The 13,756-nt window shown below is 32.3% G+C and overlaps 1 protein-coding gene across 1 annotated transcript; it reads left to right on the top strand.

The window, feature by feature from the left end:
- The first annotated feature begins 42 nt into the window (after positions 1–42).
- Positions 43–1,671, top strand: LOC115706358 (probable calcium-binding protein CML23). The gene has a single exon (XM_030633978.2). It carries the CDS (start codon positions 730–732, stop codon positions 1,375–1,377), a length of 648 nt encoding a protein of 215 aa, XP_030489838.2. The 5' UTR covers positions 43–729; the 3' UTR covers positions 1,378–1,671.
- Positions 1,672–13,756: the final 12,085 nt, after the last annotated feature.

The raw sequence follows: 13,756 nt of genomic DNA, 5'->3' as shown, positions 1-13,756 counted from the left end.
TTCCTTATTCAACATCCTTTTTTTTTTGGGTCATTTCTAAATGATCCTTTCTGTATGAACTGTGAGTGAATGCTCATAAAACTGTAAGCAAAGAGTTAATTTCCTTCCCCAAAAAGGCTTGTCAAAAAGAAAAAAAAAATCATGAGAAGAATATCTTTAGCAATGATGCTTTTGTCTCTTAACAAATATAGTATTTGTGGTCCACATTCACATCTCACTTATTTTTCACAATAATTGATAAATTGAAGAAGGAGCCGTCTGTAGATCTATCAAAACCCACTTCGAGATAGGCAGAAGCAAACAAGTGAGTCAGTTACTCCTTCTGTCCTTGAGCTGCGGAGTCCACAAGAGTTACAATTATACAAACATAATTGGTAAAGGGGCTTGTGAATGAAAACGATACATGCCGGCACTGTTCTTATCAGTTATCATATTTTAGCTGGCGTCCACCCATCAAGACTCTATCAAAACACACTAATTGTGGACTCAGTTCTTTGCTTCTAGACAGCCCCTTCTCTCTCTTACCCTTTTCTTATTTCCAAGCAAGGAGTAAACTACGGCTCAAACCATGAGTATATAAAACTACGGATTGTTGACAATTACATTCTCGTAGATAGTTATGCATTGAGATATATATGAGATTTCTTTATATCACTTTCAGAAAAACAAATTTTCTTTCCAACTTCCATTTCCAGTTTTCCACCTCTACTTTTTTTCCATCTTTTTTCTATGTTGGTCTTCTTTGTAGCTCTCCAAAAGAGGGCAAAAACCCTTTTTCAGCAGCTTAGAGCAGTGGGGTTGATCCGTGGACGTAAGAAGACTAAGCGGAACAGGAAACTTTGGCCTAGTCTTGATGCATCAGCCACAGAAGCCATGGAAGTCTCCAGCCAGTTTAAGCGAGTTTTCGAGGTCATAGACGAAAACGGTGACGGGAAAATATCCCCATCAGAGCTCAGTGAAGTGCTGTTATGTCTCGGCTACAATAAATCTATTGCCACCAAGGAGGCCGAAGGAATGGTCAGAGAAATGGACTGTAATGGAGATGGGTTTGTAGACTTGGATGAGTTCTTGGACGTTATGATCAATTGCAATCATAATAGTAATAATAGAACTACTGATAATAATTCTGATGAAAAGCAGGATAATGATGATGATGGTGAGGACCATGATCACCTCTTGGATGCTTTCCTTGTTTTTGATACAGACAAGAACGGTAAGATTTCAGCCAAGGAGTTAAGACGGGTTCTGGTCAGGCTTGGATGTGATAAATGTAGTCTTGGAGAGTGTAGAAGAATGATCCAAGGTGTGGATAAGGATGGTGATGGCTTCGTTGATTTTGAAGAATTTAGGTTGATGATGACCAGGTCTACAGATTAAACCCATCTCACTCTGTTTGTTTAATTGTTTGTGTTTTGTTCCTTTGTAAATTTTACTGAGCCATGTCATTTATTAGGAATTAGTTTGGTTTATGAGAGGATTTTGGGGTTTAGGATAAGAGTATTTCCTAAACAAATTTAGGAGGTAAAGAATGCAGATATGTATCACAATATTTTTGTACTACATAAATAATATGTCTTTTCTTATTTCATCATGAAATGAGTTCTAGTATGTCAAACCTGCATTTAGAGCCTAATGGCAGACATATAAATAAAAAAAGTCACTTTTTTACCACTTTGTTCCTTGGATTAATCATTTCTTATATGAAAAGATAGTGCATGTTATGGTATGGTCCTCTGGGTCACCAAGATCTCCCTACTTTCTTAGAACAAAAATTTAAATTTAAATTATAATATTTTGTATGTACTTAAGCATATAATTATTGATAATTCAGCTTAAAGGGATAAGACTATTTTATTTAAGAGTCTTTGTTATAAAAATGATATATTTCCTTGTTGAAATTAAAACATAATAAGACAACAACTCCTTTACGTAGGAATCAAAACTTAGTATATGGACAATTACTCATTTATATTAAGCATTTTTACGATTAATGTACAATCTATCATATGATTAGTGATACATGGTTTGTTTATGAAATGAGCACTAGCCACTAGGTAAACTAACTTGATTTAAAGAGGTTCGTAAATTCCTTTTTTTATTTTTGCCAACTTTGGTCATTAGATTAGAATAGAACAACATCAAGTTCTATGAAGAACATTGCTATACAAGGTAAAGGTATTATCTCAAAATGTCACATAGTGAGACATATAGTGCATATTTGGCATCATAATTAAAAAACTGTTTTTTGTTTTTAAAAACAGAAAATTATTTTTAAAAACAATTTGGCTTGTTTGACCTTATTTTTTAGAAACAGTTTTCAGAAAACAAAGTTACAAAAATAAGAATTTTGAAAACAACAAAATGTTGTTTTCTGTTTTAAAAACCAATTCACTTTTGGTCAATATTGTTTTTAAAAATCACTAACCAAACGTGACTTGTGTTTTAAAAACTTTAAAAATTATTTTTTGTTCTCATTTCTAAAAACAATTTTTAAAACAAAAAATAGAAAACAATATCAAACATGCTTCTAGGAGTTTACACACCACCCTCTTGATACCAAATTTACTATTGATGTTTAAAGAAATAATAACACATGCCAATATTATAGGATTCTCTATTCTTTTTCTCAGTGATAATCTCTAATTTTCATTGATGTCGTGCTACAAATTTCTATATATCAATGTTGTTAATTTTAGTTATTGATAAGCTATTCCTTCTTTTACCAATAAATATTAATTTCATTGAAAATAGTCATGAAACATATATAAATTACGTGATGCTGTTAAACTTTAGTTGATCTTTTCAACTTTTTCAAATTTGAAAGAGACAAGAACAAAAGACAAGTGTACACTGTCAAGTCTACAAATTCCTCATTGTATAAAATTCGAGCATAAGCCAACTGGGACAAGTTGTCAAGTCTACCGTCTAGCCCGGCCCCTTTATAAATGGGTACTAGGCCTAGTGGCCAGGCCCAAAACCAAATTTGTCCTCTAGTGATTTTGATTTTTATCATTAAAATGAAAAGGTAGGTAGAAATTCAAACCAGCCAAGCTATGGGGCCGGACAAAAGCCCAGGAATTAATGGCATGTCAGCCATGTTTTACCAAAAAAACTGGTCCGTTGTTGGTGATCTTGTCACGAAAGCTGTCTTGAGTATTCTTAATGATGGTGCCGATTCCACAGCCTTGAATAGAACGATCATCACTCTGATTCCTAAAGTCAAGAAGCCTCAACGCGTGAAGGATTTCAGGCCAATCAGTTTATGCAACGTCATCTTCAAGCTTGTCACTAAAGTTCTTGTTTCAAGATTCAAACCGGTCCTTCCTTTAGTGATTTCAGAAGAACAGAGCGCTTTCTTGCCGAATCGCCTTATCACTGATAATATCCTTGTGGCCTTTGAGCTGGTACATGCCATCAAAAATAAAACGGCTGGTCGAAATGGTATTGCCACCTTTAAACTTGATATGAGCAAGGCGTTCGATCGGGTGGAGTGGTGTTTTATTGAAGCTGTTATGAGAAAAATGGGTTTTGCTGAGCGATGGATATCCTTAATCATGGGTTGCCTTACAACAAATACTTTCTCTTTTTTAATCAATGGAGAAGTCACTGGGACTCTAGCTCCTACTCGGGGGCTCAGACAAGGTTGCCCGCTATCGCCATATTTATTTTTGGTTTGTTCTGAGGGGCTTTCAAGATTACTTCATGATGAACAACTTACCGGTCATTTGAAAGGGTTCAAGTTAACAAGGAATGCTCCGCCAGTCTCTCATTTATTCTTTGCGGATGACAGTTTGTTGTTTTACCAAGCTGATGAAGGTTCTTGTTTAGCCATTAAAAGAGTGTTGGATCTCTATCATAAAGCCTCGGGCCAATCCTTAAATTTGGATAAATCTGTGATGTCCTTTTCTCCCAACACAACCTTAGCTGCTCAGGTGTTCTTTCATTGTCAACTCTCCATGCCTATTTGCGAATGTCATGAAAAATATCTTGGGTTGCCATCCTACTCTGGGCGGGATAAGAAGGAATTATTCAGTAATATCAAGGAGAAGATTTGGAAACTTATGAATTCATGGAATGAGAAATTTTTTTCAGCTGGTGGTCGTGAAGTTCTTCTCAAAGCAGTAGTTCAGTCAATTCCGACATATGCTATGAGCTGCTTCCGCCTTCCTATTTATTTTTGCAATCAAGTTGAGTCCATGATGGCCAATTTCTGGTGGGATTCAAATGCAAATGGTTCAAAGATACATTGGCGTTCTTGGAATCTTCTATGTAAGTCCAAATCGGATGGTGGCATGGGTTTTCGGTCTTTTGTTCACTTCAACCAAGCTTTATTGGCCAAACAAGCTTGGCGACTCCTTGAACAACCTGACTCTCTTCTTGGTAGGCTTCTCAAAAGTAGATATTTCTCTCAAAATGGTTTCCTTGATGCAACTTTGGGTCACTTGCCTTCGTACACTTGGCAAGGGATCTATTGGGGTCGAGAGCTTCTTTTGAAGGGACTTCGTTGGAAGATTGGTGATGGTCGAACAATACGCTCTGGCTTTGATCCATGGATACCAGGACATAACTCTTTCCTTCCTATTCACTACTCCGGACCATCTAATGGTGTTGTTGCCAATCTAATAACTGATGAGAGGCAATGGAATGTCCCTGTTTTGCAGCAGTTTTTTTCTACTCTTGATGTGGATAGAATATTGACTATTCCCCTTAGCTTCTTCTCGAGCAGGGATCTCCTAATATGGCACCACCACCTTTCAGGCAACTACACCGTGAGTACAGGGTATCACCTAGCAGCTGCCTTTGAAGATAAAGACCAAAGTTCCACTTCAACAAATGCTTCATCTTGGTGGAATTTTTTCTGGTCTATGCAACTCCCTCCAAAAGTTAAGATTTTTGTGTGGAAAGTGATACATGATGCACTCCCAGTTGCCACATCTTTGGTTAAAAGAAAGGTCATTACGGATGCAACCTGCTCGGTTTGCAAACAAGTGAGGGAATCGGTTGGACATGCTCTTTTCGGTTGTAGGTATGCTCGTGCAGTTTGGCGGCACTCTGGAATGTCATTTGATTGGCGTCTCTCTTCTGCAATGTCCAAAGGTGATTACGTATGTCATCTTTCTACAATTTACTCTAAACATGAAATGGAACAGATTATGTGCACTCTTTGGGCTATTTGGACTGAGCGGAATCAAGTGGTTCATAATCACAAAGCCAAACCAGCACAGGTCACAGCTAGCTTCGCCATTACATATTTGACCAACTTCAAATCTGCCCAGACTAAATATCACACGGCTGCAACTTCTGAAGCTTCAAACCAGCAGCCTCGGCATCAAAATATGTCCTCTCCGCCTCCACCTGCTGCTCCACCGTGGCTGCCTCCTCTTGCTGGTGCCTTCAAACTCAATGTTGACGCAGCTGTCGACTGCTCAAATAACTTCACGGGTGTGGGGGCTGTCATTCGAACTTCTACTGGTTCGGTTGTGGTTGCACTTTCCAAGCGATTAGTGGGAAATTTCAAGTCATATGAAATGGAAGCTTTAGCCATTTTCCATAGTCTCAACTGGGCCATACAACAGCAACTACCATTGTCCAACGTTGAAACTGATGCTCTTATGGTGGCTACAGCTTTGCAAGCTCCCTTCAATTCAAAGTCTGCTTTTAATGATATACTTGTAGACATCTCTTGTCTTTTATCCTTTTTCCCAAATGTAACTGTATCACATGTCAAACGCACTGCCAATCAGGCGGCTCATGGTTTGGCAAAGTTTGCATTAGGGGTGGATGAGACTTGTTTTTGGTTTGAGGATATCCCTCAACCTATTTACTATGTTATTGTAGATGAACTCTCTGTTTAATTTATAATAACAAGTACTTTCACTTAAAAAAAAAAATTCGTAATGCTCTTAGCAGTTATACATCACCTAATTAGATCTTAAAACGATATTCATCAACATTTATTATTACTATAAAAAATTTCTGTAGACTTCTAATAAAGTGTCATGTTACAAAATATTTAAATTTTATTTTAAACATTGTAAGTTATTTATTTTTTTAAAAAAATTTATAATTAGTCTTAGATAGTAATAATATATACGATTATACAAAAAAATAAAATAAATTATAAGTACATATATATTTTTTAATTTCAGTAGTATGCTCGTTAGAAAAGAATGAAAATTGATTTATTCACTATAAAAAAATTACTTTTAGTGATAATCTTTTAATCACAACACAAATTTCTGACTAAATGTGACTTTTAGTCACAACAAAAAATTACTTGTAACTAAAACATAGTATTTAAATATAAGTTGTCACTAATTTAGTTTTAATCACAACAAGTATTGTAACTAAAAACACATTTAGTGACAACAAATTGTAATTTTTTGTGTAAAATTAATTTAGTAATCTCACATTTGTTTGTTTTTGTAAAATTTCTATCTTCATTTTGATTTGAGAAATTTACAAATATATGTACTTTTCTTATATGTTCGGTAAATATGGAAGTTTTAATTTGTTCATTATTTATAGTTTTTTCTATTAGCATGGGAACACTTTTATATTGTTTTACATTTAATTGTAATTTTGAGTTTTTGAGTTGTAACACCTTTCTACCCTTTCTTTATTTGTATTATGTTATTGCTGCCCTAAATGAGAATTGTAATTCTTCCATTGCCACACACAAAAGTCTTTAGACTGATTTCAATTCAAAGTAATTGTGCCTACCGACAAAAATACCAATGAGGTCAAGGCACAAAGAAAGAAAAGGGTAAATAACAATCTTCTATGTAGAGGGCACATCCTTAACTCGCTCTGAAATAAGCTTTATGACTTATATAACGACACCAAAGATGTCAAAGAAATTTAGAATCACCTTGAAAAGAAATTCAAGAACGAATAGAGGAAGGTCGTACCAAGATATTTTTAATTTTTCAATACTTTGATTTAAAATTTTTTGATGGTAAACCTATCTTTTACTTCAAATTCATGAGTTGCAAGTAATTATTGATAAATTGAAAGTGCTCAAAATTAAACTCTCTCAGACATTCCAAGTTGTTGTAATAGTGGTAAAATTGCCACACTCTTGGAATAATTATAGGAAGAGAATCCTTGAGATAAATTAGAAAATATCTCTTTTTTATATCTATTAATCAAAAATACCTTCATATTTTATTTTATTAAAATATACCCACTTTTATGAGTGGGTTGCCCAATATACCCCTACTCTACTTAAGTATAGCATATAATTTACATTAACTTAAATGGTGTAATGGGGACATCATCTATAAAAATGAGTATAGCTTAAAGAATATAGAAATAGAGGTAAAAATTAAAACAAGTAAAATAAAGTGGGTATATTATGTAATTTACTCAGAATCCTTCATAAAAATAAGGACTACTCTTTGGAAGAAAAATCTAAAAACATATCCAAATCAAGGAGGAATCAATATGTATGGATAAGCTTGTGGACGGGTCTAATGGAGAGACTTCCAAAGAAAATACAACTTCCAAAGTTCCTAATATATAAGAACAAGGGTAAAACCAAAAAGAGTAACAATTAATGTGGGTCCAAAGTCTAATTCTAACCAATTCAAAGTGAAAAATATCCATGTTTTGGGTGTGATAAAATTAGACACTATGCTAAGGATTGTAATTGCATAGAAAAGACTTTAAAGGAGGTAATGCTATCGAAGATGATATCATTACTACTCTTAGTGAGGTGAATTCCATGCAAGAGAAAGTAAAGGGATGGTGGTATGATACATGTGTCACCGTCTATGTCACACATGATAAATCATTGTTTAAAACCTTTAAAGAGATAAAGGGTACGTAGCCATGAGATCTAAATGGGTAATGAAATCAAATCAAAGGTACTATGGGAAACATTGATGTAATTTTACCTCCAGTAAGAAAGACACATTGATGAATGTGTTTTATGTGCCCAACATGATTAGAAACTTGATTAGTGGTAACTTATTTGAAAAACCCGATATCAAGGCCGTTTATGAGTCTGGTAAGCTCATACGTACTAAGTCTGATGTATTTTTGGGCAAGGGGTACTCTTGTGGGGGAATGGTAAAATTGTGCATCAATAATGTAACTTTTAATGTATGATTGAATATGATTCTCTATTTTAGTGGCATCGATCTTAGATAATTAGCTCACATTAATTTTTCTACTATAAAAGAATTAAATAATGTGGCATGATTGATTGTGATATAAAATATTATAATAAATATGAAATTTGTGTAAAAGTAAAAAATATTAAAATATCTTTTTCAAGTGTTGTTAGAAATTTAAATTTGGTAAATTTAATGTATAATAATTTATGTAAGTTAAATGAAATTTTAACTAAAGATGGTAAAATGTATTTTATTATATACTTATCTATTTATGTACTCTCTTATATATATTTCATCACTCTTATATATATAGTATTACATATATATATTATATATCTCAACTATATATATATAATATTTTATATATATATATCACTTTCTCTATATATATATACACATTATATTTTAGATATATATAAGCGCTTTTATATTCTCATTTCTTCTATCCTTTTTATTTGTATTTTATGATTTGGATTGTAAATTTTATTTAATATATAGTCCTTGTAATTTTATTGGATAAAGTTGTAATTAGTTTGATTATTTTATTCATCTTACTTTTATTCTTCCATTATAATATTTCTAGTATATTTCTATCAATAACATGTCAAATTTCAGATTTAATTATCTTCTAAGGAAATAGATGGATAGATCAATTTTAATTAAAATATATTATATATAATAATCCACTTTTTATTTCAAGTAACCGTTTCAGTAAACGGGATAAAATTAGGTTTACTAATCAAGAAATGTTAGTTTATAACTTAAGTTTACTTACAAGCCTCCAATAAACTCAACCATATATGCAACCAAATTGGGAAGAGAGATGTTTGCATTAACATTATTTATACTAATATATGTAGTAGTAGTAAATAGTAATTAGCATATATATAGCCAAATTAATGATCATACTTTATACTATATATATTCCCCATGAATTAATTAATAAAACTATATATATAGTACTACAAATTAAGATGATATGTTAGCTGTACGTTAAAATTTGAAAGGAATCAATTCAGCTTTCAGACTAGAATGAATTAAAAAAATAAGTTAAAAAGTAGTATTAGAGATGGAAATTAGACGGTTAATGTACGGGGAATGCAATTCGCACTACCTATTTATATCCTCATCCCCGTTTCATCCCCGTCTAATAACCAACGGATCCGGGGTAGGGGATTGGTTATGGAGAACCCATCGGGTATCCATTAAGCTAAAATAATAAAAAAATTAATTTAAAATAATTAAAAAAATAAATTAAACTAATATTTTCACAAATATTTATTATGCATTCATAATTCATAGAAAATAAAAGATAAACCTACTTAAAAAAGCATAACTTAGTAAAAAATAAAAACTAAATTATATGTCTCAAAGTTTGAAAAAAAAAACAAAAAAATCATAACCCAAGTATAGGATCATAGTCTCATACCTTTCAAGCCTCTCAACAAATTAAAAAGTAAACAAAAATGAAATTAAGAATCGAGAAAAAAATATTTTTACACATATAATCCACAGTAATTATCAGTTTACTATCGTCATTAGATCTTTATAATTTAAGCATATGATATATAATTTTGATTAGATAATAATCAAAATAATTTTGATTATAAACCATATATATTATATATATATGTTAAGAATAAAAAGGAAATTATATATATTAATATCGGAATCGGATATGGTACGGATAGTATTATCCCCGTTCCATCCCCGCTTCGGGTATTGAAATTGTCTCCCACCACCGCCCCATTAAACACCTAGACGAAGAATTCCCACCCCATTAGAGTCGGGTCCCCACGATTACCCATCTGTGCAGTATAAATTTCCATCTCTAAGTAGTACCCAACTTATTTTGTATATATATAAATATTTCAAAGTAAAATATGCCTTTATTCATTATTAATTAATGGTGAGCTGGTCAGTAAAGGAACTTTTGTTTGAGGATCAATTCGAATGCTATAAAAATCGAAGTGCTAATTTAATTAACTTTCACCTAAAAGTGTTTGCCAATAAAATAGAGAATCTCAACGTAATAATAGATAAATATATATATATTTATATATATAGCAAAAAGTGAAAGAAAAAAAGAAGGGCAAACAGAATCTTAGTATTTTATGCAATTATATATAGTCATTAGAATGTGTACTTGAAGGAATAAGTGGTACTTATGCTCATCATGGTGAACTGTAAAGGATTATGAAAACCATCGAAGCTCCACAGGAGTCCCACAAACCACAATATACATAATATATATATATATATATATATATTTCTGTGTGTATCTAAATATATATGGTCCACTTAGTTAATAATCACCACACAAAGTTGTCCAATTTTGTCTAAGTTCATCATATAATTATGAGGCTATAGCTAAACCTTAAATCAATGAATGCAAGCAACAAAGTAACTTGGCCTTTTCCATTACATTGTTTCTTCAAAAACACATTAATATTAGTATAAATAGAGATGCATGTGCAAAAGAAGTCGGAAGAAAAAAGTTGCAGAAATGGAAAAGTGTTATATGATGAAAAGGCAAAGAAAGAAAGAACATATTTATTTTTTTTCAAAAAAGGAAAAATCATGTATTGTTTTTTTTTGGGGTTAGAAGAATCCTTAATATATAGGGGGTCCTATATGTATAGCTATATATATACTCCTTAATTTCATATATAGCTTAAAAAAACAAAAAAATCTGTTGTGAACAATATTATTGTAGAGTCGTAGCTAGCATACCTATAATAGTAGACAACTTTTTTGTTGTCTGGTAAATGTTCAAAGAGAATATGTATGGGCAGGGCCGGCCCTGAAAATTTATGGGCCCAAGACGAATTAAATTTTGGGGCCCTCAAAAATATATCAAAAAAAGAGTGTCATGGGATTTGAACCCAGACCTTGGACATTATGTCCTCCACCTCAACCAACTAAACTATAAATATTTGTTGTTTATATTACACTTAAATTTTACTTAAATAAAAGCCTAATAATTTTTTTTTATTTTTTTATTTTGGGCCCCCGAAAAGTGTGGGTCCTAGGCACGGGCCTAGCCCGCCTATGCCTAGGGCCGGCCCTGTGTATGGGCAAACTCTGATCAACAGCAGATAATATTGGGGGGCAAAGAAAGCCATAATTAACTTCCATTGGAATTCAAAGAAGCAAAAAAAAGAAAAAAAGAAAACGACATACTGAAGATCATGGGAAGAAAGATTAAAAGGGTGTGTGCATGGGGAAAAATGATTTTGTATTGATCAGAACAATTTACAGTGAAAACAAGTAGTACTATATATATATCTAGGGTTTCCAAGGTGATGAGCATATTATACATATTACAGAATCAATAAGACAAACTTCTTTTTTTTTTCGGAAAATAGAGAATTAAATTATGTATGTATATATATATATATTTTAAAAGCTGTGTATGTGAGAGTGTGTGTAATTGTGTATGTACCTACCAGCTTTGTTTGTGATCAGAGAGTGTGGCTCATTCACTCTCTCCACTACTCCTTAACTTCTCTGGTGCCAATGAGGGAGACTTTAACGCTTGGTTTGGGTTACTGGCTGTTGCCTCGAAAAGGAGCTTTTTATGGAGCAGCGCACGTGTGACCCAATACCCAATGCACCTCCCTTCCTACCTAGCTTCCTCCACAATATTATTATTATTATTACTACTACTACTACTAAAAATCCCTAATCACATAGCTCACACTCTAAATTCCTTATTTAACCTTCAATTACATATAAGATTTATATCAACTATTTAGTAAAAAAATAAAAAAACAAATACAGCTAATTATACTGGTGTTTAAGAAGAAAAAGAGAAAAACAATTGGTAATGATAATAAATATAGTTACATTAAGTTAGCAGATTGGCAGAAGCTATAAATTAAGAAAAGTAATTATTAATAAGTAATGAAACCCATAATGTATAATTTTTTGGGAGTTTGGAGCCTCCACAGAATCAGAAACTACCAGTTTCTGTTTTCTTTTCCTGCAAAAAAAAGTGGATGAATATATATATAGGGACATGATTTGGTCCCGTTATGCCAAAATAGGGAATACAATCCCTGATTGTACTGTAGCCGTTGGATTGAATTGGGGGTTGATCTAAGGGCTGGGGTTAAAGTAGGGGTAGTTAGGGGGGGAAAAATGGTAACCGGTTGGTTTTTTGTATTTTAAATTAATTAATTTTTAAAAAAACTGACACCGATTGACGTTTGATGTACGTGACAGTTACCAATTTTTGAAAATACATTAGTCTTTCCTTCTTCTTCTTCGTGGGTATAAAGAGTTAGGTTTATTTTAGGGCAGTTGTTATTTTCTTTTTCTTCTTCAAATTTTCTTCTTCTTCTTCTCATTTTCTTCTTGTTCTTCGAATTTTCTTCTTCTTCTTCCCATTTTTTTTTTGTTCTTCACATTTTCTTTGGGAGAGGAAACTGTAGTACTTTCAGAGTTGGTGCACTTGGTTTTGTTTGTCTCTGGCTCCTTCTCCGAACGAGGTGGGTTTGTACAAGTAATTTTCTCATTCTTTTGCATATTGTTTGATATTTACTTTAGATAATGTTAGATACTAGTTAGGAAGGAGGTCCTGACTGCCATTCCTCGTGATTTTTTATTTTTCAATCAATAAAGTACTAAAAAATTATATAGAAATTTGTTGGTGTTAATCTGTTTTCAGAAAAAAAAAAGTTGTTGTTACAGTAAAACGTTGTATGTGTTCTCCTTCGTTATATTTTACATATTATTGTTATTTTTTTTATTAAAATGGAATTTTTGTTGTAAAATATATAGTCAAAAAAGTGGAAATTTCAAAGTTATGCAGATAGAACAAGAAAACTTAATTTGTTTCTCAGTTTGGGTTAAGTTGGATAGTAATGCATTTGTCATTCATGGAAAAAGAAAACTTAATTTGTTTCTCAGTTTGGGTTAAGTTGGATAGTAAAGTATTTGTCAAAATTGTGATGTGGTGTTCAATCCGTGTATTTGCATTGCGTATTTATTTTTTCTGTTCCATTTTTGGTTTATTGAGTAGTTTTAATCCGTTTTACAGGCCTTAAATCTGCTTATTCAAGAAGTTTTGATTCACGGGTTGCAGAAAATTGAAGGTACATTTTATGTTCCCCAATTTTACACAGTACTAGGAAGTAGTTTTGATTCGATTCATGTGTTTACCCTTTTTGTTTGTTGATTTATTGTGAAAGTGTGTTGGATTAATTTATACCCTTGCAGTGAAACAATTTTAATGAAAGAATGTAATGAAAGAAAGAAAAACAATGTAAACATTGGTATGTACAGTGTTGCTGAAAAATAATTGTTTTCGGAAATCAATTTTATTGACCAAAAAAAAAAATTGAAAGAAAGGAAAACAATGAAATGGTGATGGCTGTCATGTGTTGGGTAGTGAGTGATTTTTGTACTTTAATTAGAAGTTGTAGTTTGTATTTTCCTATTGTTATGAATTTATTTTGAAAAATTGGATGGTTTAGACAGAAGATTCATGAGTTAATGAGATACACTATTGATAAAAACTATGGCAGTTTTGTTTTTTTGTGTATATCAATTATTGGAAAAGTTATTGAAATGGTTATGACAGTTAGTAGTGAAGCATTGTTTTGTTAATTCTGATATTAAATGTTTTCCAA

This window comes from Cannabis sativa, chromosome 1 (genome assembly GCF_029168945.1).
Source record: "Cannabis sativa cultivar Pink pepper isolate KNU-18-1 chromosome 1, ASM2916894v1, whole genome shotgun sequence".
Lineage (NCBI taxonomy): Eukaryota > Viridiplantae > Streptophyta > Magnoliopsida > Rosales > Cannabaceae > Cannabis > Cannabis sativa.
Note: the sequence above shows the minus strand (reverse complement) of the source record. Positions and strands in the feature narration are given on the sequence as shown.

Coding starts and splice junctions, on each gene's coding strand:
- LOC115706358 (XM_030633978.2), top strand. CDS start 730: ATGTTGGTCTTCTTTGTAGCTCTCCAAAAGAGGGCAAAAACCCTTTTT.